At 35.6% G+C, this 27,991-nt stretch overlaps 1 protein-coding gene across 5 annotated transcripts; it reads left to right on the forward strand.

Moving 5' to 3' along the window:
• Window positions 1–1,538: 1,538 nt before the first annotated feature.
• Window positions 1,539–27,991, forward strand: LOC141396464 (probable cytochrome P450 313a4). 5 transcript variants are annotated; one of them, XR_012411167.1, is made up of 9 exons: window positions 1,539–1,711; window positions 19,823–20,020; window positions 26,229–26,417; window positions 26,484–26,556; window positions 26,614–26,746; window positions 26,893–27,045; window positions 27,124–27,411; window positions 27,495–27,559; window positions 27,642–27,709. XR_012411167.1 is itself a non-coding variant. In XM_073971943.1 (8 exons), the coding sequence occupies exons 1-8, from the start codon at window positions 1,558–1,560 to the stop codon at window positions 27,812–27,814; spliced, it is 1,509 nt and encodes a 502-aa protein (XP_073828044.1). In that variant the 5' UTR covers window positions 1,539–1,557; the 3' UTR covers window positions 27,815–27,991. The 5 variants fall into 5 exon arrangements, 4 of the variants coding, with proteins under 4 accessions (XP_073828044.1, XP_073828045.1, XP_073828047.1 ...); XM_073971943.1 differs by having other exon boundaries at window positions 27,124–27,559; window positions 27,642–27,991; XM_073971944.1 differs by lacking the exon at window positions 19,823–20,020 and having other exon boundaries at window positions 1,553–1,711; window positions 27,124–27,559; window positions 27,642–27,991.

The following is a 27,991-nucleotide window of genomic DNA, read 5'->3' on the forward strand; positions in this document are numbered from 1 at the left end:
CCGAATTGGTTGTAATTTGGTACTTTGTGTCTCCAGAGGCCAAAAAACATTCCTACCAAAGTTGGGTTATATAGGTCCACGTTTTGGTATAGCCCCCATATAAGGCCCCATATAAAGTACGCGTCATTTTAATATACTTTGAATGTATTAGACCCATTTGACCACAGAATTGGTTGTAATTTGGTATTTTGTGTCTCCAGAGGCCAAAAAACATTCCTACCAAAGTTGGGTTATATAGGTCCAAGTTTTGGTATAGCCCCCATATAAGGCACCATATAAAGTACGCGTCATTTTAATATATTTTGAATGTATCAGACCCATTTGACCAAAGAATCGGTTGTAACTTTGTATTTGTGTTTCCAGAGGCTAAGAAACATTTCTACCATACAATATTTATATAGGTCCACGTGTTGATATAGCCCCCATAATACGATATCTCCCGATTTTCGATATTTTGAAGGTTTTAGCCTCATTATCACACCGAGATGGCTGAAATTTGGTATTTAGTCTTCTTTAGGCTTATAAAACTTTCCCCCAGAAATTTGTAGGTATAGGTCCACGCCATCATATAGCCCCCATAGAACGGTACCTTCCGAATTTCGGTTATTTGAAGGTTGTGGTCACATTAATCCACCGAAATGGCTGAAATTTGTGGTGGAGGGTATAAAAAGTTCAGCCCGGCCGAACTTAACGCTTTTCTTACTTGTTTACTTGTTTAATTGTGTGAGTGAGCAAATTGACACACACCGACAGCACATGGGACTCCAATTGAGCACTGCTGCTATAAGGTATCCAACGAATATTCCTATTTGTTACTAACGGAATGACAAATTTAATTTTAATTTAGGGCTGTTCAAAGGCCCTTCTGCTGTTGGTGTGTGTCAATTTTCTCACTCACACAATTAAAAAGAGAGCCTTTGTTTTTGACATGACAATTTTCAATGAACATTTTTTCTATGGCAAAAGACAACCCAGCATACAAAAATTACTTGAGATAATATTACAAAAAGTTTTAAACTGCATGTGTAAGGCCATGTTTATATTATAGCTGTTTGCAGGGTTAACCTTCGTTATTAGGATTTATTTGAAATATTAGCAATGGAATTGACAGTTAAAACCCAGTGGGTTTGTTAAATCCAGTTATATATAAACGTACTATAATAACTAGAAAATGATCGAAACGGTGTCCCATGGAAAATATTTAATATGTACTCTTATTGTAGACTTCTCCTGTAGAAGCAGAACATTTTTATAAATATTTTTTGTTTTGGTATTTTATAAAATGACACAAAATGGTATGTTGGGTTACTATGGGAAATTTTGTATTTTCAAACAAACACAATCTCAAAATATGTATGTAGTTGTGTGCATAGGCCTATTTTAATTATACCCGCCCTTATTATAGTTAATTTATTTAGCGTGAATTTGTTTTTGTTTGCATATGTAATTTTCTTGAGTACAATGTTACAAACACTACAGATGCCCGTTGAAGCCATCGACTATATAAACACTAAACAATCACGCAATATCCCATATTTAAGTTTACGATTTATAAGGATGTACTTTCTATTGATTAAAGCGCTTATTGGTGTTATATTACTATGGTTGTACTATCGTTGGAATCATCGAAGAATAATTCAACTCGGCACAAAAATTGGATCGGATAAATTGCAGATGATACTGGGATTTGGACCTTTAGTGACTCCTGCAAGTATGTATTCAAATCAATTTTAGATTATTTAATTTTTATACCCTACACCACTAGTTGGGAAGGGGCGAATAATACTCACGGTTTTGGATTAGGCAAAAAAAAAAACGTACATATGTGGGGAAATATGCATTGTTTTATTCTTATAAGAATACCTCCAATTCCATTGGGATATTCAAAAAGCAAAGCTTGTGAATGGAAGAAGAAAATATCAACTTTACAATGCACAGTGGATGCATTTCTTTACGACAATGAGACAAAAATTGTAAACATTGGTATATCATCTTAAAACTTTATGGACTATGTATTTATCACTATAGAAGAATCATAACAAATTTTGAGCACGATCGGACATGCTTAAGGTATACTTTCGATGCTAAAACCATCCATATACATACCAATTAATAATAACAACTAATTTTGTTTTAAACATCAATATAAAATAAGGCTGCTCAAAGGGCGCACTACTCCTGTCGGTGTGTTTCAATTTGCTCACTCACACAATTGAAAAAGAGAGCTTTTGTTTTTGAAATGAAAATTCAATACACACATTTTTTCCATTACACAAGACAACCCAACAAACCAACATTACTCGAACAAAACATCATATTTGAATTATAAATTCTTGTGTAGCCACTGGAGAATAAACGAAACTTGATTCTCTTGAAAATAATGAATGTGTTTGCTAATTATTAGCTTATCCGTGTAATTGTAGAATGTATTTATATGAATTGTTTTTCGTACATTTTATAACATCAGACTGAATGGTATGTTGGGAAACTATCAAAATGTTTGCCCAGTCAGCATTTTTTGAAAATTTTAATCAAATTCGAGTCTTTTTTGATCCGACTGCACGATTAAAAAGCTGGAATATGAGCTCATTTTCTGATCATAAATGACTCCTTTGTCGGTAGGAAAACATAACCTCAGGCGACTCGTCTAAGCAAATCACAAATGAGTCTTCCTCTGCATTAGTTTCGAGTCATTTTTGCCCATTTTCTGATAGTATATAAAGTCTTTTTCGAGTCGTATTTCAATCATTTATTGGTGATTTGTTGATTGCTTTGGGACTCTTTTTCGAGTCTTTTTTGGTTCATGTTAATAATCGTTTATGAGTCTTTAGGGAGCCATTTATTAAACGAAATAAATTAAAAGAAATTTCTCTTTATTCTTTTTTGTTTCTTTCCTTTGTTTTGTTGTCTTTTCTGCTTTGTTATGTCTTTTAATTATTCTTTATGTTGCGCGGTGAGTATACTGCTTCTTCATTTCACTTGGCAAAACCTGAACATGTGTTGTGTTTCTCTATGCACTTAATATTATACGTTACATTTATATCAAAGTTTTTTAGAAAGTGTATATGAGAATTATTTACAACCAAACAAAAATAAAACAAAACAATCAGTTTTTAATCACCTAACTGTTCAAAATATGATCAGAGTATACATAATTATAATCACTTTTCAAACACCTGCATGACCCTTTTTTGATTAAGCATTTTTCAATCTTCCAGATGATCAAAATGTGACAATAAATAACAAAAAATTGTCACATTTTAAACACCTCAATGATTTATTTGTGATTGCTACACATTTGTTGTTGTATTTTAAATTGAGCTCTTTTTAATCATTACAGGGAGTCACTTTCGAGTCCCTTTCTGATCACACAAGCGACTTAATCAATTTTTGATCACCAAAAGGACTCTAAAAAGACTCCTCAATGTGATTTTTGACAAAACAGTCTTCTAAATGCTATCTGGGGTGTTTCAAAACCAACACAATAACAAAATGTGTTTGTATGTGTGTGAGCAGGCCTAATATAAAAACAAGTAAAAAAGCGTTAAGTTCGGCCGGGCCGAACTTTTCATACCCTCCACCATAAAATATTCTGAACTAAAATGGAATAATTAGTTTTCATTCCTGTCCCCAACTTTAAGTGGGTACGTTAAAATGTCAGATAATGTACATAAAATGCTTCATTCGGGATGCCCTTTTTTATGGTGCCTATATCTAACTATGTATGTTGACAATTTTTGGTGGGCTAGAAATTGGGAGGTGCCGTTATATAGAGGTTATTATAAAACATGGACCTATGTTGACAGTTTTTGATGGGAGCCTTTAATGTCAAATAACTCCTAATTCGGTTAAAAATTGTAGCTAGAATCCTCAAAATACCGAAAATCGGTACATAACGTGGGAACTTCAAATGTCATTAACACCTAGTTCGGTGGTATGTGGGCTATACGAAAATATGATAAGTTCATGAACAATTTTCGTTGCAGAATTTTTGTTGGATTTTAAATTTCAAATTACAAAAAGTTCGTCCAAAAAATAAAGCTAAGGTACGGAAAATCGGGAGGTTTGTTTTGGGGCTATACCAAAACATGGACCTACGTTCGGTTAAACATTTTAAGTAAAATCCTCAAAGTACCGAAAATCGGGAAGTATCGTTATATTGGGGCTATGTTGAAAATTGTTGATGCAGATGTGGGGTGACCACTACAACCTTCAAATGTCAAATTACAGTTAGTTCGGTTAAAAATTGTAGCTAAAATTGCCAAATTATTGAAAATTGGGAGGTACCGTTATATGGGAGCTATATCCGAACATGGAGTTATGTTGACAATTTTTGATGGAGAGGTGTTGTGACCACTAAGAACTTCAAATGTCAAATTACTGCTAGTTCGGTTTAGTATTGTAGCTAAAATCATCAAATTACTGAAAATCGGGAGGTAACGTTATATGGGGGCTTTATCAATGCAGAGGTGTGGTGACCACTAAGAATTTCAACTGTCAAATGTTCAAATTACAGATATTTCGGTAAAACTTGTAGGTAAAATTCTCAAAATACCGAAAATCGGGAGGTACCGTTGTATGGGGCTATACCAAAACATGGACCTACTTTCATAATTATTTCGAATATAAGTTTTTTGGTCACTAAGAACCCTAAATATGAAATTATAGCTAATTCGGTCTAGAAATGTGAATTTAAACGTCAAAATACCTAAAATCGTGCGGTAACGTTATATGGGGGCTATTCCAAAACATGGACCTATGTCTACTAGTTATTTAAGTTTATTGACATTTAAGAACCCTAAATGTCAATTTATAGCTAAATCGGTCTGAAAATGTAACTAAAAACGTCAAAATGCCATAAATCGGGGGTACCGTTATATGGAAGCTATACCAAAACGTGGACCTATGTCCACAACTTTTGTTATATACATTAATTGACACTTAAGAACCCTAAATGTCAAATTATAGCAAAATCGGTCTGAAAATGTAGCTAAAAACAGCAAAATACCGTAAATCGGGGGGTACCGTTATATGGGGGCTATACCAAAACGTGGACCGATGTCCACAACTTTTGTTATATAAATTTATTGACACTTAAGAACCCCAAATGTCAAATTATAGCTAAATCGGTCTGAAAATGTAGCTAAAAACAGCAAAATACCGTAAATCGGGGGTACCGTTATATGGGGGCTATACCAAAACGTGGACCGATGTCCACAACTTTTGTTATATAAATTTATTGACACTTAAGAACCCTAAATGTCAAATTATAGCTAAATCGGTCTGAAAATATAGCTAAAAACGGCAAAATACCGTAAATCGGGGGGTACCGTTATATGGGGGCTATACCAAAACGTGGACCTATGTCCACAATTTTTTTATATACATTAATTGACACTTAAGAACCCTAAATGTCAAATTATAGCAAAATCGGTCTGAAAATGTAGCTAAAAACAGCAAAATACCGTAAATCGGGGGGTACCGTTATATGGGGGCTATACCAAAACGTGGACCGATGTCCACAACTTTTGTTATATAAATTTATTGACACTTAAGAACCCTAAATGTCAAATTATAGCTAAATCGGTCTGAAAATATAGCTAAAAACGGCAAAATACCGTAAATCGGGGGGTACCGTTATATGGGGGCTATACCAAAACGTGGACCGATGTCCACAACTTTTGTTATATAAATTTATTGACACTTAATAACCCTAAATGTCAAATTATAGCTAAATCGGTCTGAAAATGTAGCTAAAAACGGCAAAATACCGTAAATCGGGGGTACCGTTATATGGGGGCTATACCAAAACGTGGACCGATATAGCCTATCATCGAACTTGACCTGCCTGCAAACAAAAGACGTATTTTCCCAAAATATCAGCGTTCTATCTCCATTTTTGTGGATGCTAGAGTGATTACCACAGACGGACGGACGGACCGACAGACGGACGGACGGACTTGCACCAATCGACTCAGAATTGTACCCTGATCAAGAATATATATACTTTATAGGGTCGCAGATGAGTATTTCAATGCGTTACAAACGGAAAAACAAACTTAATATACCCTCCATACTATGGTGGAGGGTATAACAAGCAAACTTATACAAAACAAGTAGGAAAAGCGTTAAGTTCGGTCGGGCCGAACTTTTTATGCCCTCCACCACAAATTTCAGCCATTTCGGTGGATTAATGTGGCCACAACCTTCAAAATACCGAAAATCGGAAGGTACCGTTCTATGGGGGCTATATGATGGCGTGGACCTATACCTACAAATTTCTAGGGGAAAGTTCTATACCCCCAACGAAGACTAAATACCAAATTTCAGCCATCTCGGTGTGATAATGAGGCCAAACCCTTCAAAATACCGAAAATCGGGAGATATCGTCCTATGGGGGCTATATCAAAACGTGGACCTATATAAACATTTTATGGTAGAAATATTTCTTAGCCTCTGAAACACACAAAATACTAAGTTTCAACCGATTCTGTTGTCAAATGGGACTAATACATTCAAAATATATTAAAATGACGCGTACTTTATATGGGGCGTTATATGGGGGCTATACCAAAACGTGGACCTATATAAACCAACTTTGGTAGGAATATTTTTTGGCCTCTGGAGACACAAAATACCAAATTACAACCAATTCGGTGGTAAGATGGGACAAATATCTTAAAAATTCTTTAAAACGACGACGCGTCACGCGTCATTTTGTAAAATAAATGTATATTTATTAAGAAGAAAATAACACTTCGTGAGATTTTTGAGTCATGGAAAATTAACCATATTCTGACACCAAAGGCCTGAGGCCTCGATGAAAAAGGGATCATTTTGCCAGGCTTATATCTTCTAAACCGCTAAGAATTTTGGTTTACTCGAGGAAGCAAAGTTGTAGCTCTCATCTTAGAGAATAACAGAGAAATGCGTAAGTAACTGATTTTGATACTCATGAGCCACATGCTAAAAAACAAGTGTATGTGCGGCTTGCTACTCTACAAAATAAATGCAAGTGTTGTTTGCCTTTCTCAAAATATGTACGAGTGTGGCTAGCCACTCAAAAAATAATTTATTTAAAAATGGATATTTGTTGACACTTGCGTATGCTTTGCCAAGTAGTTTTAAATACGCAATAACATTTTTTGTTTTATGTACTTTGTTGCTCATCGCACATCAAGTGTTGTTTTCAACCATGGTGGAATAATAAGGTGTAACGCCAAAAACAGCTGATCTTCATACCAGTTGTCAAAATGCGTTATTGTGAATAAAATCACATACAAAATGTAAACAAGCAATTCACAGTATTGCGTCATTGTGAGCAAATTTGACGTTTGACATGATTTGATGTAACACCTTATTCCACCATGTTTTCAACACTTATAATTTATTTCAGCTATACCTAATTTAAGTCGTGACGTGGCATTTTTAAACATTTTAGTTCTGCTACTCCATGGCCACAATATTGTTTCTGGTAGCACAGCTAAGTTTCCATTAGTTTCAGAGATATAGCTCTAATTTGAACAAAAGCAGCCGTTTTAGCCCGTTCTAGATGAGGCTATAAAATCCAAACTCAATCTAACAACAAATAACTCAACTACGATTTTTATACCCTCAGCCTTTAGCTAAATGAAAATGTGCCTCATCGAAAAAATGGTTTTAGACCCCAAGTATGTTTGGACGAAATGTGTTTCAGACAATTTGGAGTCGATCTAGCCATGTCCGTCCGTCTGTCTGTCCTGCAGGCTGGAGCGCACGATAAATCTCCTACGGATGAACCGATTCGATTTAAATTTTGGCTTTCGTAATATTTTGTCCAAACTTGGTTTAAGTTCGAAGATGGGTTATATCGGCCCACTCCTTCCGGTACCTCCCCCACATAAGTTCGAAAATGTTCGGAAAAATTGTGCTAACGATAACTCTTAAAGTAAGCAACCGATCTGCTCCATACTTTACACATCGTGAACTTTCTACCAGACGTAGATGAGGTTCCAATATGGTCTCAATAGGTCCACTCCTTCGGGAAAAGTTCAGTTTAGGGCCATCTCTCGAATCGCTTTGATTTTTGTTGTAGCAACTTGTATTCGCTGTCCCCCATACGACGGTACAAGTTTCATAAGGGGCAAGTCCATACTTCCTGAGAAAATAGCCTGAAAGTTGCAAAAAAACCCCTATGACACCGTGTGTAGTGGTTGGAGCGCAAGATAAATCTCGAACGGATCTGCCAATTCGGTCCAAAATTTGGCCTTCGTAATATTTTGTCCAAACACAGTTTAAGTTCGAAGATATACCATGTCGGTCCACTCCTTCAGGTACCTCCCTCACAAAAATTCAAAAATCTTCGGAAAAAATATGCGCACGATAACTCTTGAAGGGAGTGACTGATGTAATCCATACTCTGCACATCCTAATATATCTACCAGATATAGATCAGGTTCGAATATGGACTATATTTGTGCACTCCTTTGGGTACCTCCCGCACAAAATTTCGGACAAGTTCACTTTAAGACCTGCTCTCGAATCACTTTGATTTTTGTTGAAGCTATTTGCATTCGCTACCTCCATTACGACGGTAAAAGTTTTTTCAGGAGCAGGTCCATATTTCTTGGGAAAACATCCCGAAAGGTGTAAAAAGCCCTATGTCACCATATGTGGCTCTCGAACTGATCAACCGATTTGGTTCAACATTTGTTCTTCGTTATATTATATCCAAACTTAGTTTTATGGGGCAATACCGGTCCCCAACTTCCGGTACTTCTCCCCAATATTTAAAAAATTTCACTAAAATGCTAGGACGATATTACTTGAATGGTGCAAACAATTTGGTCCAAACTTTGGATCTCCTAATATTTTGTCAAAACTTAGTTTAACTTCTAAAATGGCAAATATCGGTCCTACCTAAGGGTACCTCCCCCACAAAAGTTCAACATTTGTGTTAATTCCTAATCCACTTTTTTGTCGGCAAGTTCGGCAAATGTTGAAAAAGGGCCACAAAATTCTGAAGAGACGCTAAATACATTCTATCTGTCCGTAGATGAAAGTTTCAATTCACATTGACACTTTTTTACTTGTTAAGTCATGATATTACTATAAAGTCAAAACTAAGATATCTGAAAACATATGTATGGTCTGTTTTGCTATATGGAGTCGAAATGTGGACCCTGAAGGCAGTTGACATGAAAAAACTTGAAGCTTTCGAGATGTGGACTTACAGATGAATTCTAAAAATACCATGGATCAAGTTTGTAACGAACAATGAAGTACTGCGAAGAATACACCAAGAAAAAAAGCTTATACGTACAATAAAGAAACGAAAAACAGCATATCTTAGACACATCATGCGAAACAGCAAATACAAACTACTCCATAATAATGTAATATATTTTATGTAATTGCACTGATCGCCATAAATTCGTAAAACGAATAGGCAAATAAAGAAGAAGAAACTTAAAGTTTTCATTGCTCGAAGTTCTATTGGGTTTTCATAAAATATTCAAAAAGTGTTCCGATACATTCAGCTCGGAAAAGTACCCTACTATGCACATTTTTGCACTTTGGTCTAAAAAACTTTTGAAAGTCTGCTCAATTGATACCATTGACTTTCAATTCATGAAAGATTTGAAAGCTAAAACTAAACAATCATTGCTTAAACGCTTTGTACCAACAATGACACATCTTATAGGGACGTTTTTATTTCCGCCGTTTAAGAAGATGATTTTTTATTAGCTAATGTAAAAGCAATGTTACTTGATGTACAAAGTGAGAACATATGATGAGTAGGAATTGCAATGCCACATTTAAACGAATTATCAGAGTTTTTGGATCAAAATGGCAAAAAGACGAAAAAAGAAAAGTCTCCAATTGATACAGAAATTGATACATATTATAGAGTGCCATATCTAGCCAGACTGATGTTTTAAACTTTTGAAAACAGTCTAATCTAAAATATTTAAAACAAATAGCCAGGAAATTTTTGGCTATATACTCGTCAGCTCAGCAACGAGCGAGAGATTTTTTCCACATCTGGAAATATTCTCAATGAAAGGCGTATTAGACTTTTGAGTTCTAACTTGGACAAAATAATGTTTTTAAATAAGAGTAGAAAAATTAGAAGTACATATCGTCACCATAAATGCCAAAAGACGTAACCCACAAAACCAGAACTTTAGAGGAGAAGCAAAAAATGTTATCAAATGAAAAACTGTTTTATAGAATACTAGCTTAACCCGGTGCGCTTCGCTACCCCGACTAAGTGAAAAATAAATGAATAAGTCCTACGTAGGTCATATTTACAAATTTTATATACTCTAACACTCCTGAGTCCACTCTCTCCTTTAAAGAAGATAATTAAATTAGGAACAACACTAAAATTGAGTACCTTAAGTTTGAGGATACTTGTAATTTATTCAGCCTATTGCGACACCTTAAATTATTCTTAGGATAACTGCTTCTGTTATTGATAATTTTTACACCAATATTCATAGAGATATGTCAATAATGATAAAAATTTCATTGAAATGGGACGTATATATCAAATCAAATACATGAAATCGGCCGAAAATATACATTGGAGCTATATCTAAATATGAACCGATTTCGAAATATTTTGGCACAATTATTTCTAGGCCAAATTCCGTCGCACATTACGAATGTCATTGAAATCGGACATATACAGCGTGATTGGTGCATCAAATAAATGAAATCGGTCGAAAATATAAATGGGCGCTATATCCAAATCTGAACCGATTTCGATATAATTTTGAACATCTATTTCCAGGCCAATATTCGTCATAAATTCCAAATGTCATTGAAATCGTACATATACAGCGTTTTTGGTGCATTAAGTTCATCAAATCGGACGAAAATATATATGGGAGCTATACCTAAATCTAAACCGATTTCGATATCATTCGGCACATATATTTCTAGGCTAATATCCGTCACACGTTAAAAATTTCATTGAAATCAGACATATATAGCGTGTTTGGAGCATCAAATACATGAAATCGGCCGAAAATATATATGAGCGCTATATCCAAATCTGAACCGATTTCGATATAATTTGGAACATCTATTTCTAGGCCAATATCCATCACATATTCCAAATTTCAACGAAATTGGACATAATAGCTTGTTTGGTGCATCAAATGAGGAAAATCGACCAAAAATATATATGGAAGCTACATCCATATCTGAACCGATTTCGATATAATTTAGCACATTTATTTCTAGAACAAATTCCGTCAGACCCTCCAAATTTCAGCGAAATTGGGCATGTATAGCATGTTTGGTGCATCAAATGCGGAAAATTGCCCGAAAATATATATGGGAGCTACATCCAAATCTGAACCGATTTCGATATAATTTGGCGCATGTATTTCTAGACCATGTTCAGTCACACGTTCCAAATTTTATTGAAATTGGATATAAATAGCGAGGTTGGTGCCTCAAACACATGAAATCGGTAGAAAATATATATAGGAGCTATATCCAAATCCGAACCGATTTCTATATAAATTGGCACATATATTTCTAGGCCAATATCCATCACGCATTCTAAATTTCAGCGAAATTAGACATATATAGCGTGTTTGGTGCATAAAATAAAGAAATCGGCCGAAAATGTAGGTATATGGGAGCTATATCCAAATCTGAACCAAACTCGATATAATTTGGCACATTTATTTCTATAACAAATTCCGTCACACATTCCAAATTTCATTGAAATTGGACATAAATAGCATGTTTGGTACATAAAATAAGGAAATCGGCCGAAAATATATATAGGAGCAATATCCAAATCTGAACCGATTTCGATATAATTTGGCACATGTATTTCTAGACAAAGTTCAGTCACACGTTCCAAATTTTATTAAAATTGGATATAAATACCGTGTTTGGTGACTCAAATACATGAAATCGGCAGAAAATATATATAGGAGCTATATCCAAATCTGAACCGATTTCGATATAAATTAGCACATATATTTCTAGGCCAATATCCATTACACATTTCAAATTTCAGCGCAATTGGATATATATAGCGTGCTTGGCGCATAAAATACAGGAAATCGGCCGAAAATATATATGGGAGCTATATTCAAATCTGAACCGATCTCGATATAATTTAGCACATTTGTTTCTAGAACAAATTCCGTCAGACCCTCCAAATTTCAGCGAAATTGGGCATATATAGCATGTTTGGTGCATTAAATGTGGAAAATCGGCCGAAAATATATATAGGAGCTATATCCAAATCTGAACCGATTTCGATATAAATTAGCACATATATTTCTAGGCCAATATCCATCACACATTTCAAATTTCAGCGCAATTGGATATATATAGCGTGCTTGGCGCATAAAATACAGGAAATCGGCCGAAAATATATATGGGAGCTATATTCAAATCTGAACCGATTTCAATATAGTTTGGCACATTTATTTCTAGACCAAGTTCTGTAACACATTCGAAATTTCAGTGAATTTGGACATATATAGTGTGTTTGGTGCATCAAATACATGAAATCGGCAAAAAATATATATAGGAGCTATATCCAAATCTGAACCGATATATAGCATGTTTGGTGCATTAAATGTGGAAAATCGGCCGAAAATATATATAGGAGCTATATCCAAATCTGAACCGATTTCGATATAAATTAGCACATATATTTCTAGGCCAATATCCATCACACATTTCAAATTTCAGCGCAATTGGATATATATAGCGTGCTTGGCGCATAAAATACAGGAAATCGGCCGAAAATATATATGGGAGCTATATTCAAATCTGAACCGATTTCAATATAGTTTGGCACATTTATTTCTAGACCAAGTTCTGTAACACATTCGAAATTTCAGTGAATTTGGACATATATAGTGTGTTTGGTGCATCAAATACATGAAATCGGCAAAAAATATATATAGGAGCTATATCCAAATCTGAACCGATATATAGCATGTTTGGTGCATTAAATGTGGAAAATCGGCCGAAAATATATATAGGAGCTATATCCAAATCTGAACCGATTTCGATATAAATTAGCACATATATTTCTAGGCCAATATCCATCACACATTTCAAATTTCAGCGCAATTGGATATATATAGCGTGCTTGGCGCATAAAATACAGGAAATCGGCCGAAAATATATATGGGAGCTATATTCAAATCTGAACCGATTTCAATATAGTTTGGCACATTTATTTCTAGACCAAGTTCTGTAACACATTCGAAATTTCAGTGAATTTGGACATATATAGTGTGTTTGGTGCATCAAATACATGAAATCGGCAAAAAATATATATAGGAGCTATATCCAAATCTGAACCGATTTCAAAATAAATTTGCACATATATTTCTAGGCCAATATCCATCACACATTCTAAATTTCAGCAAAATTGGACATATATAGCGTGTTTGGTGCATAAAAAAGAAATCGGCCGAAAATATATGTAGATGGGAGCTATATCCAAATCTGAACCAAACTCGATATAATTTGGCACATTTATTTCTAAAACAAATTCCGCCACACATTCCAAATTTCATTGAAATTGGACATAAATAGCATGTTTGGTACATAAAATAAGGAAATCGGCCGAAAATATATGTATGTGGGAGCTATATCCAAATCTGAACCGATTTGAATAAAATTTAGTTAATTTATTTCTACACCAAATTCCGTCACACATACAAAATTTGGAGATTGTATCTGTAATAGTTCTAAAGATATTTGCATACAAAATCTAAATTTTTTGGAGGTACCTCCGGTTTTGATACTATATCTCCAGATCAACGCGAAATTTCAAAAAATGATATAGCCTATTTTCATTCCAGGCCATGTAGCAATGTACCCTAAACATTTCAGTAAGATCTGTTCAGCGGTTTTCGAGTCTATAAGGCACAAACAAACAAACAAACAGACAAACAAATTTCAATTTTATATATATAGATCAATCTTATGAGGGAGAGTATTTGGAGTATTATCAATCATGTACGAATGGGTGTAAATAATGAATCTAAATCCGCGATGGTTTTGGGATCCGTCATTACAGCAATATCTGCAATTTTATCCCATTTTCCGAAATGCCGTTTCTTAAATAGGATCGTTATTTTTGAACGTAGAAGCTTGAAATTTTGCCAGAGCATGTATTTTAGCTTTATGTATCAGATTTAATGGAAAAGCGAATTTCGAATTTTATGTGGGTTACGTATTCGGGCATTTATGGTGAAGATACGGATATTTTTTAAAAACAAATATTCCTATATCGATTTCTCCATTTTTTTGTAATTTCGTGCGTGAGTGTGCGTGTTCGTGCCTTCTCGAAAAACGCCGTGTTTGTGCGTGAATGTGCATAAAAATTTTGGTCCGTGTTCGTGCATGTTCGTGCCTAATTTTATAGGCACGCGCCCATCTCTACCCAAAATACCAAAAATCGGCCAAATATGCATATTGGAGCTATATCAAAATCCGATCCGATTTTCAAAATTTTTTATAGAAATCATTTTTTACCCTCAATAATGAAATGGTAAAGTTTTTTCATTGATCGCACCCTAATTGGTGGCATTTAGAGAACTTTGGTGAAAATGCGCCTTTGGTCCTGTACAAATTACAATTGGAAAAAGATCGCTAGGTTGGCTCAGGATGAATGCCTAACATACACATGGTAAAATATAAAGTAGATGAACTCGTTTCAAAGGAAAGTAGTGCAACAAAAAACAATTGATGGCATTTGAATTGTTTTCATTAGATATTTATAACATTTTACAAATAATATACCGCGCCAAATAAATGCACCATACTAGATATGGCGAGTTCTCTATCAAGTATATTACTTTTGATGGCATCATTGACATGTTTGGCAACCGCAGTATCCTGGCCATCCAAATACTCTGGACTGTTTCGAAGACCCGATGCATAGTATGTGTATGTCTGAAAGAAAAGAAAAACAAATCGCCAAATTTTAGATTCAATAAATCTTCAAACAATATTGCTATAAATTTGGATACAAACATTCATACATATGAATGTATGCATTCTGTATGAGGTACATTTCCGAGGAACCAGCCCATACTTACCTCGCCAATTAGCCGCCTAAACGAAGCCATATTTTGTTGCTCTTCTTTATATATTGTTTTATCAGCTTATGTGACAATCGGTCTTAATTGATAAGCAGACTTAAACAATAAATCTGACATATATTCCAGGCATCTATTAAGAAACATTATTTTAATATCCAAATGCGTTGTAGACGTTTTTATACCCTCAGCATTTATGCTAACGAGGGTATATACACTTTCATGCGGGCAAAATGTGCCCCATCGAAATAATGGTTTTAGACCGACCCCAAGTATGTTTGGACGAAATGTGTTTCAGACAATTTGGAGTTGATTTAACCATGTCCGTCCGTCTGTCTGTCTGGCTGGAGCGCACGATAACTCTCGAACGGATCAACCAATTCGGTCCAAAATTTGGCTTTCGTAATATTTTGTCCAAACTTAGTTTAAGTTCAAAGATGGGTTATATCGGTCCACTCCTTCCGGTTCCTGCCCCACAAACGTTCGGAAATGTTCGAAAAATATGTGCGCACGATAACTCTTGAAGCAATTAACCGATTTGGTCCATACTTTGCACATCGTGAAATTTCTACCAGACTTAGAAATGGGGAAAATGTGTGCGTACGATAACTCTTGAAGAAAGTAACCGATTGGGTCCATACTTTGCACATCGTGAAATTTCTACCAGACTTATAAAAAATTGCAATATGGACTCAATCGGTCCACGCCTTCGGGTACCTCCCACACAAAATTTCGGAAAAATTCACCTTAGGACCTGCTCTCGAATCGCTTTGATTTTTGTTGGAGCAACTTGTGTTCACTGCCCCCATCAGGGGCAAGTCCATACATCCTGAGAAAATAGCTTGAAAGGTACAAAAAACCCTATGACACTGTGTATAGTGGTTGGAGCGCAAGATAACTCTCGAACGGATCTGCCGATTCGATCCAAAATGTGGCCTTCGTAATGTTTTGTGCAAACTTAGTTTAAGTTCGAAGATAAGCCATATCGGTCCACTCCTTCAGGTACCTGCCCCACAGAAGTTCAAAAATGTTCGGAAAACTTGTGCGCACAATAACTCTTGAAGGGAGTGACCGATTTGGGCCATACTTTGCACATCGTGAAATGTCTACCAGACTTAGATTAAGTTCCAATATGTACTCAATCGGTCCTCTCCTTTGGGTATATCTCACACAAAATTTGGAAAAAGTTCAGTTTAGGACCTGCTCTCGAATCGCTTTGATTTATATACCCTCTGCATTTACGCTAACGAGGGTATACACGCTTTCATACGGGCAAAATGTGCCTCATCGAAATAATGGTTTTAGACCGCAAGTATGTTTGGACGAAATGTGTTTCAGACAATTTGGAGTCGATTGAGCAATGTCCGTCCATATGTCTGTCTGTCTGGCTGGAGCGCACGATAACTCTCGAACGGATCAACCGATTCGGTCCAAAATTTGGCTTTCGTAATATTTTGTCCAATCTTCGGAAAAAATTGTTCGTACGTTAACTCCTGAAGGGAGTGGCCGAATTGATCCATACTTTATATATCCTAATATATCTACCAAGTATAGATCAGGTTCAAATACGGACTATATTTGTCCACTCCATCCGATACCTCCCACACAAAATTTTGGATAAGTTCACTTTAAGACCTGCTATCGAATCACTTTGATTTTTGTTGAAGCAACTTGTATTCACTGCCTCAATTACGATGGTAAAAGTTCTTGCAGGGGCAAGTCCACACTTCATGAGCAAACAGCCCGAAGGGTGTAAAGGCACCATATTTAGTGGCTGGAGATCCACTTCCATAATGGTCAATGTCGATCATCCCTTTAAGAATCTTCTCCGCAAAACTTTTGCACTTTAATCCTAATCAACATTTTTGTCGGTTTACACGCCGAAAATTTTTAAAGCCTCCTATATGCATACGTTTTTTGGGAAAAAATTGTTTCAATATACACAGGCTGAGGGTATATCTCTGTCGGCCAAGTTTTTCAGGGGCAAGTCTATACTTCTTAAGAAAACACCCCGAAAGTTGTAAGAAACCCCTATGGCACCATATGTAGTGGCTGGAGAGTTCGAACCGAATGCTGCGTTCGTCCACACTTTGGATATTGTAATATTTCTTCGAATATTAGATGAAATTCGAATGTTGTGCTTATACGATCACTCCTTCCTGTACCTCCCCAACAAAAGTTCGAAAATATTCGCTAAAATGGTAAGCGCGATATCACATAGACTTAGCAACAAATTTGGTCCATACATTGGATCTCCAAATAATGTCGAAACTTAGTTTATATTCAAATTTGGGCCTTATCTGTCCAAGCCTTGTGATACCACCCACACAAATGTTCAACATTTTTGTGTTGTTAAGGGTCTGTTCGAGGATCTTTTAGACATTTTTACCAAAGCTTTTCCTATTGGCGGTTCATACGCCCAAAACTTTGAAAACCCCTCCTAAATACATATGCTTTTTTTGGGAAAAAGTATTTCAATCCAGGCTGAGGGTATATCTCTATCGGCAAAGCCGACTGAAACTTTTGTACTTGTTTATTCTTACTCCGATGTTTGTTTGGCAAGCAGTTCCGACGTCTCGTCCCAACATCGTCTCTACAATCAGGAATACACATTGCAGAATATACTTGTTGTAATTTGTAGATATCATAACCAGCTTACCTCCTGTTATACCAAAGGTATATTCACGACAATATACTAAAATGTACGAATTTTCCATAACATGATATTTATCCATTTCGGCAAATAATTCAGTCAATTTTTATGGCACTTTAAATGCAAGATCCATCAGTTTTCTATGTGGTTGCCATTCGTTTTCTATGAATAGAAATAGGTAAAAACATATTTCGTCTGCTACGCACGAAAAGATGGTAAGTCCACTTTTTCGGGAAATCATCGTTATAGAATGATAATACAAGTTAAAGCACGTCGTACGATACAAAGAAAATGGTAGAATCTCACTTTTTTCTATAGGTTTTCCCTTGTCGGAAAAGGTCGTGAGTACGAAAAGGTATTAAGTGCATTGGAAAATGTATATTAAAAATATACTACAGCTAATGTAGTTCATATATAATGTTTAACGTCACCCATGGTTGGGGTACAATGCAAAGAACTAGCCTACACCTTTGGATGATAATCGGATGATATTTTGCGGAGTCAGTAGACCAAACTTGTGAACACAAATCTGATAATTTCTATATTGCAAAGAAAATTTACATTTGATAATCGGATGATATTTTGCGGAGCCAGTGGACCAAAGTTGTGAACAAAAATCTGATAATTTCTATATTGCAACGAAAATTTACATTTGAAATCTATTTTCCTCTAGAAGCGAACTAATTATGAATGATGGACTTCTGGCCTTTTTTATTGCTACTAATTGAGATGTTGTATGTGTGCAAATACCTCATATATTGAAAATTTTGTAATTAGTCTGAATGGGGTTCCAAAGGACAACTTTACAAATTTTATGCTAATGATTTCTGAACAAAACGGAACATTAAACCATTTTGCAGGACCACATTTTAAAATTAAATTAAAAATGTGAAATTTTTGTTCGATATTTAGTTGGAAACCTCGGACAAATTCATCGATAAAGATGCTAAAAAGATGACATGCCAGATCACTTGCACCCCTGATTGAATAGCATCTTTGGCGTCGAATATTTTGCTGGGACTTTTTATTGAGGAAAAAGTTCTGCCTGAAAATAAAATTCCTACAAAAAGACTATTTTACAGTGGTGGGTGTACATACCAAAATCGCAACTGTATAATGAGCAACGCATTTGAGGATTATAGCTACAAACTGTAAATATAGGTCCATGTTTTGGTATAGCCCCGATATAACGGTACCTCCCGATTTTCGGTACTTTGAGGATTTTATCTACAATTTTTGACCGAAATACCTGTAATTGGCAGTTGAGGTTCCTAGTGATCACAAAACATCTCCGCTGAAAGCTATCAACATAGGTCCACGTTTTAAAACAGCCCCCATATAACCGTACCTCCCGGTATTTGGAAGATTTTAGCTACAATTTTCGACCGAGCTATTTGTAAGAAGATTTTTGAGGTTCCCAGTGGTCACACAACATAAACATAGGTCCACACTTCGATATAGCCCCATATAAGGTTCCCGGCCCATTGAATGCACTTTTATGCTTTTTTAAATTATTTAGGTATAAGTGGTCACAAAATAACTCCGCCTAAAATTGTGGACAGGAAAGAGAATAATTATTCCGTTTTAGTTCAGAATATTTTATGGTGGAGGGTATAAATAGTTCGGCCCGGCCGAACTTAATGCTTTTTTACTTGTTACAATATATTTTCAAAGAGAAGAATGGAACTATTATAATATAGAGATCAACAAACAAAAAATTTTCTTTGTGCAAATATTTGAAGACAAAGTTGCTAAACTTTTTGACTGAAAAAAGTCAAAAACACCTTTATATTTTGCTTTCTAATGCTATGTTTACATTTACGAAATCTACTCGATTTCATCTGTCAAATCCATACGTTAAACGTCAAATGAAATCCAATGGATTTCAAATGAGATTTCATTTGACGTTTGAGCTATGGAATTGACAGATGAAATCGAGTGGATTTCGTAAATGTAAACTTAGCATTAATTAATTTTTTCCGCCGAAAGATAATGTCCACGTGGTCGGCCCCGTCCGACAATATTCTTTTCTCACTTGTTTTCCGTTTTCGAATCATATCCTAATTTCATAATATTGTTTTTTTTATAGCCATTGTGAAAATTACCCGAAATAGCAGTCAAAGAATTGGTCCAAATTTTGTGAGGTATATTGGACCGTTTCCTCAATTCATTACCACCGATCCCGAAATCATAAAAGATATTCTAACTTCGAATGCAGCGTTGAATAAAGGGTGGACGTATAACGGATTTCGTCATGTTGCGGGCAAAGGACTTGTAACAATGGATGGTAAAATGCGTTCGTTCAGTGGCTAGAAAATACAGTGGCTGGTGTCCTCCAAAATGATGCAAGCTAAAATAAAAAAGTCAAACAAATCGACACTAAAACTAATGCCAACACCACCCAGCAAAAATACTCATTACAAATTGGCCTACATTCTCATTATTTTAACACGGGCATGTCATAGGGAGTAAGTACTTATTTTTTGGCACTTAAAAGTAAATAAACAAGTACTTAAATAAGAAGTTACGACTTGAAGTAACCAGGGAGTAACTACTTATTTATCTACTTTTTAGTAGCCAAAAAATAAGTACTTACTCCCTATGACATGCCCGTGTTAAAATAATGAGAAAGTAGGCCAATTTGTAATGAGTATTTTTGCTGGGCATTGGAAAAGTGTACCAAGTTCGTTTAGAAATTATAATTGTTTCCAGTTTTTTTATTTCAGATTGCATCATTTCATTTTTGGAAATTTTTCAGGAGGAAGAACAAACATTCCACCGCTTTCTCTATTAAAGATTTTAATATGGTGGTAAAAGCCGTATTCTCAGTTTATTTATTCCGCTTCAATATCTGTACTTTTTTTGATCAAATTCCGTCGCGTTTGGGATATGTTTGGACTTACGAACTTTTCCTTGTACAGTTTTATATTTTTCCTGGGACTTACGACCTATTCCTTCAATTTACGGTTTTTTTTGACATAAAATATTTATACTTTACTCAACAATGTGGAAAGGGTATTATAAGTTTGTTTTGTCCAATATTCATGTAACATCGCGAAGTATTCGTCGGAGATCCCCCTTGTTATTTTTCATATCTCGACAAGATAAAGCGGTGTTAAGCGATGTCCGTCGATTAAACATTTTGAAATATTCCTCGGAGATACTATAACGTATATATATTCTTTATCAGGGTAAAATTCTAAGTCGATCTAACCATATCCGTCTGTCCGTCCGTCTGTTGAAATCAAGATACAGCTCACAATTTTTAAGATAGAGCTCTGTAATTTGGTATAAAAGTTTCTATTACTCCTAGGATGTTTGGTATTGCAAATGGGCTATATCGGTCCATGCATTCATACAGCCCCCATAGAACGATACCTCCCGATTTTCAGCATTTTGAAGGTTTTGGCCTCATTATCACACCGAAATGGCTGAAATTTGGTAAATAGTCTTTTTTGGGGGTATAACATTTTCCCTCAGAATTTTGTCGGTATCGGTCCACGCCTTAATATAGCTCCCATAGAACGGTACCACCCTATTTTCGGTATTTTGAAAGTTTTAGCTTCATTATCACACCGAAATGGCTGAAATTTGGTACTTAGCCTTCGTTGGGGGTATAAAACTTTCCCCCAGAATTTTTGTCGGTATCGGTCCACGCCTTCTTGTATCCCCTATAGAACGGTACCTTCCGATTTTCGGTATTTTGAAGGTTGTGGCCTCAATATTCCACCGAAATCGCTAAAACTTGGTGGTTAGTCTTTATTTGGGGTATAAAATATTCCATATGAAATTTGTCGGTATAGGTCCATGCCTTCATATAGCCCCCATAGAACGGTACCTTCCGATTTTCGGTATTTTGAAGGTTGTGGCCTCAATATTCCACCGAAATGGCTGAAATGTGGTATATAACCTTTGTTGTGGGTATAAAATTTCCCTCTTTAAATTTGTCGATATAGGCCCACGCCTTCATGTAGCCCCCATAGAACGGTACCTTCCGATTTTCGGTATTTTGAAAGTTGTAGCCTAAATATTACTCCGAAATAGCTGAAATTTGGTATCTAGACTCCGTTGGGGGTACTCAACTTTCCTCTTTAAATTTGTCGGTATAGGACAGCCAAGATCATCCAAATACGTTAACGTATGTGAGAATAACAATCAGTCATCGTTGATCAGCCGACAAATAAACATGTGCATGGATATACGCATAATTTTAGTGGGGACACTGAACAAAACCGCACACACACGCTACATGTTTACTGGTTGCAGTTCTAACAACCACTGAATGTTGATACAAACTTTCTTGTGATTCTCTCACTACTTTACTCCCTTTTTTAATTTGAGCATCAATGGTATAGGACCACGAATTCATATAGCCCCCATATAACGGTACCTTCCGATTTTCGGTATTTTTAAGGTTGTAGCCTAAATATTACTCCGAAGTACTGAAATTTGGTATCTAGACTCCGTTGGGGGTACTCAACTTCCCTCTTTAAATTTTTCGGTATAGGACCACGAATTCATATAGCCCCCATAGAACGGTACCTCACGATTTTCGATATTTTGAAGGTTATGGCCTCAATATTCCTCCGAAATGGCTGAAATTTGGTATTTAGTCTTTGTTGGGGGTATAAAACTTCCCTCCTCTAAATTTGTCGGTATAGGTCCTCGCCTTCATATATCCCCTATAGAACGGTACCTTCCGATTTTCGGCATTTTGAAGGTTGTGGCCTCAAAATTCCTCCGAAATGGCTTAAATTTGGTATTTACACTTCGTTGGGGGTACTCAAACTTCCCCTTTTTGTGAATTTTAAAATCGTTTTTGATTATTCAATTTTTCGCATAATGTTGATATTTAAGAAAAAAGTGCAGTAAATTTCACCTTTAGAAATAATTTTTGAAATTTTTTTTTTCATTTCATACATTTTCTCAAAAAATTGTATTTTTAAAACCGATTTGTGCGTGAACTTTTTTTATATTTCAATGGAATAAACGATAGCGTAGTGATTATTAGGCAAAAGTTCATTCATCCCTGCTACAGGAAATCATTTTTGAGAAAAAATATCAAAAAGTCATAACCCTAGTATCCACGTCTTCCTATATCCCCATAGAAGCGTACTTCTTGGTTTTCGGCCCGGCCGAACTTAACGCCGTTCTTACTTGTTTGAGGTAAAGTCCGAAAAGTTGAGTTTGGCGTGTATTTAAAACCACGCACATCCGTTACTTTAACATCGCCTTTTCCACGACCAGGTCGAATAGTTTTAATAAAATAAACCTTTTAAAAAATTTATGATCCAAATATTGGGATGGAATATCAATATCTTTACTTTTGAAGGCGCGTTCTATTGAGGTGTGGCCAATTTGGGTGTGGCCAATTTCTAGAACTTTTTGGTTCAATAATAATATTATGTTTAATTGATGCATTAAGCAATGCGTTGCTCATTATACAGTTGCGATTTTGGTATGTACATCCATCACTGTAAAATAGTATTTTTGTAGGAATTTTATTGTCTGGCAGAACTTTTTCCTCAATAAAAAAGTCCCAGCAAAATATTCGATGCCAAAGATGCTATTCAATCATGGGTCCAAGTGATCTGGCATGTCATCTTTTTAGCATCTTCATCGATGAATTTTATATGAGCGTGGACCCCAAAAAATTAATCTTATATATTTAGAAAAATGTGTATAAACAAGTAAAAAGTCGTTAAGTTCGAACTTTTTATACCCTCCACCATAAAATAGTCTTAATTAAAATGGAATAATTAAGGTTCTTTCAAAATGTTAGGTGGAACAACTTTTCGACAATGGATAGACTCCTACTGCCTCCCACTATTGCTTAAATTGCACTGTGAACACAAATGTTGGAGCAGAGATAATTCCTTTTGGAGATGAAAGCCCTTGGTGTGTGTATATTAAAAACCCCGAAGGACAGATGCGCCGTGAGTCGAACTTCCGCGTTATGGCGTGATGAAGTCTTTGCAAGAGGCCCTGTAATCCATCATGAATTAGCATTATATCTATGTTTGTTGTTTTTGTAGAGCACTTAAGCAACAGTGAACAAAGATATAACGCTAATTCCTGATGGCCCACAGGGTCTCTAACAAAAAATTCATCACGCCATAACGCGGAAGTTCGACTCACGGCGGATCTGTCCTTCGGGGATCATAATATACTCACCAAGGCCTTTCTTCCCCAAAAGGAATTTTCCGTGCCCCAGACTTTCACCTCCATTTTGTTGCACAGTGTTATCTAATCTAATCTGCAAAAAATGTGTTCAGCTAGGTGAAAGGTACCTTTAATTTTTTTGGTGGAACAGTTTTATAGCTGCAGGGAACTTCAACAGTCATATTGAGGGTAGTTTCATCAAAACAATGTAGACCCTCAAAAATGGACCCATGTTGACGAATTTTAGTGAAGAAATTTCGTGACCACTGAAAATTCCCGAAAATCGGGAGATACAGTTATATGGAGGGATATACCAAAACATGGACCTATATTGACGATTATTTTTGAATAGACAAAATTGTAGCTAAAATTCTCAAAATACCGATCATTACAGCTAGTTCGGTTAAAAATTGCAGCTAAAATTCTCAAAATACCGAAAATCGGGAGATACCGTTATATGGGGGCTATACCAAAACATGGACCTATGTTGGCGATGTTTCGTTGGAGATATTTTATGACCACTGAGAACTTCAGATGTCAAATTACAGCTATTTCGGTTAAAAACAGTAGCTAAAATTCTCAAAATACCGAAAATCGGGAGGTACCGTTATATGGGTGCTATACCAAAACATGGACCTATGTTGACGATGTTTGGTGGAGATGTTTCATGACCACTGACAACCTTAAATAGCAAATTACAGCTAGTTTGGTTAAACATTTTAGCTAAAATTCTCAAAATACCGAAAATCGGGAGATACCGATACATGGGGGCTATACCAAAACATGTTTCATGACCACTGAGAACCTCAAACGTCAAATGGCAGATAGTTCGGTTAAAAATTGTGGCTAAAATTCTCAAAATACCGAAAATCGGGAGGTACCGTTATATGGGGACTATACCAAAACATGGACCTATGCCCATATCCTCTGGGATATAAGTTTGTTGATCACTAGGAACCCTATGTGCCAAATTATAGCTAATTCGGTCTCCAAATGTGGCGAACAACGTCAAAATACCTCAAATCCGGAGGTACCGTTATATGGGGGCAATACCAAAGAGTTTACCGATATAGCCAATAAATCTTCGAACTTGACCTGCCTAAGGAAAAAAGACCCTCGGGTGCAAAATTTCAGCACTCTATCTCAATTATTGCGGACGCTAGAGTGATTACAACAGACGGACGGACAGACGGACATGGCTAGATCGTCTTAGAATTTTATCCTGATCAAGAATATATATACTTTATAGGGTCGCAAATGATTAGTTCGATGTGTTACAAACGGAATGACAAACTTAATATACCCTCCATACTATGGTGGAGGGTATAATAAAAACACAAAATTCATGTCTATTGGATCGATGAAATGGGTTCAAATGCTAATGAAAAGATGGGATCTTTCACGACTTCCTTTGCATTGGTTCAAATGCTAATGAAAAGATATGATCTTTCACGACTTCGTTTGAACCAAAGAAAAGATGCCATGAAATTACGCCATCGCATGGAACCCCGTCCTTCAAATTTTGCTGGGAGTCCATATGCTTGTAAACTCTTCTGCACTCAAACCACCTTCCGCCTCATCCCACAGAAAACGATACGCTTTTTGATTTTTTTAAGTTGTTAAAAACTAAATTATGCATTTGTAGCTTTGATCGATAATATAAGCTGCCAACCTGCGATTTTGGAGCCATTAGGACGGCTTATAGGTCAACAGTGAAAACATGACTTTCTTCATCCTTATCTTCAATTTTTTTTCTTTTCTGGCATCTTCTTTCTTTTTTTGGTGAATGTTTTATTCTTCTTGTCCGAGGTTTCCAACTAAATATCAAGCAAAAATTTCACATTTTTAATTTAAAAAAAGGCCAGAAGTCCATCTTTCATAATCAGTTCGCTTCTAGAGGAAAATAGATTTCAAATGTAAATTTTCGTTGCAATATACAAATTATTAGATTTTTGTTCACAAGTTTGGTCCACTGGCTCCGCAAAATATCATCCGATTATCATCCAAAGGTGTAGGCTAGTTCTTTGCATTGTACCCCAACCATGGATGACGTTAAACATTATATCAGAACATCATTAGTTGTAGTATTTTTTTTAAATATGCATTTTCCTGTGGCCTTACTACCTTTTCGTACTCAAATTTGTACGTTTTGTGGGCTTACAACCTTTTCCGACATGGGAAAAACCTATAGAAAAAAGTGACAATCTACCATTTTCTTTGTATCATACGACGTCTTTTGACTTGTACTATCTTTCTATAACAAAAACGCGATTTCCCGAAAAAGTGTACGTGCGTAGCAGACGAAATATGTTTTTACCTATTTCTATTCATAGTAAACGAATGGCAACCACATAGAAAACTGATGGATATTGCATTTAAATTGCCAAAAGTTATTGAATTTATACCCAACTTTCATAAAAAATTGACTGTATTATTTGCCGAAATGGATAAATATCATGTTATGGAAAATTCATATGATATTTTAGTATATTGTCGTGAATATACCTTTGGTGTATCAGGAGGTAAGCTGGTTATGATATCTACAAATTACAACAAGTATATTCTGCAATATGTATTCCTGATTGCAGAGACACTGATGGGACGAGACGCCGATAAGACCCAGCCATTTTATACGAAACTGCTTGCCAAACAATCATCAGAGTAAGAATAAAAAACGTCTACAATGCATTTGGATATTAAAATAATGTTTCTTAATAGATGCGTGGAATATTTGTCAGATTTATTGTTTAAGCCTGCTTATCAATTAAGACCGATTGTCACATTAGCTGATAAAACAATATATAAAGACGAGCAACAAAATATAGCTACGCTTAAGCGGTTAATTGACGAGGTAAGTATGGGCTGGTTCCTCGGAAATGTCCCTCATACAGAATGCATACCTTCATATGTATGATTGTATGTATCCAAATTTATAGCAATATTGTTTGAAGATTTATTGAATCTAAAATTTGGCGATTTGTTTTTCTTTTCTTTCAGACATACGCATACTATGCATCGGGTCTTCGAAACAGTCCAGAGTATTTGGATAGCATGGATACTGCGGTTGCCAAACATGTCAATGATGCCATCAAAAGTAATATACTTGATAGAGACCTTGCCATAACGAGTATGGTGCATTTATTTGGCGCGGTATGTTATTTGTAAAAAGTTATAAATACCTAATGAAAATAATTCAAATGCCATCAATTGTTTTTTGTTGTACTACAGTCCTTTGAAACGAGTTCATCTACCTTATACTTTGTCATGTTTATGTTAGCCATGCATCCTAACTATCAAGCCATAGCATATGCAGAAATATGTCAATTATTTCCCGATAACGATAACGGAGAGTTTAACATGTCCTATGAACACACCAAGCAACTCACTTACCTGGATATGTTTATAAAGGAGACAATGCGATTATTTCCTAGCATTGCATTGATAGCGCGCATAGCTGTTAATGAAGACCTAATATTGAGAAATGGCATCGTTATACCTAAAGGCCTTGAAATGGCAGTAAGTATTTATGACTTACATCGTAGTAAAGACATATGGGGCCCACAAGCTGATAAATTTAATCCTGACAACTTTCTTCCCAGTAACGTGGAAGCACGACATCCATATGCGTTTATACCTTTTTCTAAAGGCAAGCGAAGTTGTATAGGTAAATATAATGAAAACAATTTCGAGCTATATTCAAAAGTCCGTATTAAATTGTAAAAAATATTTAATTTTTGGTTCTGTAGGAATGCGTTATGCCGAAATTGCCCTTAAAGTTGCAATGGCCAAAATAATCAAGCGTTATAAATTTACCACCACAATCAAATTGGAAGAAATTGTAGTACACAATAATTTGTCCCTGCAGTTGGCTAATCATCCTCCACTTACCATTGAGAGAAGAACAATCATATCTGGCTAAATCTTACTGTAGAATCCATATAAAGTTCTAAGGATTTTTAAATACCATATACACCATATAAATTCTAAGGATTTTTAAATATACTTTATATTAGCAAAGTGCCCGCTACTTCGTATGCGGAAAGGGAACAAAAAACAAATAAACAATATTTGATATGAGAATGGTGAAGTATGAAAA

The sequence above is a fragment of the Musca autumnalis genome, unplaced genomic scaffold, assembly GCF_047663935.1.
Source record: "Musca autumnalis isolate F117 unplaced genomic scaffold, ASM4766393v1 scaffold_3, whole genome shotgun sequence".
In the NCBI taxonomy this organism is placed as follows: Eukaryota; Metazoa; Arthropoda; class Insecta; order Diptera; family Muscidae; genus Musca; species Musca autumnalis.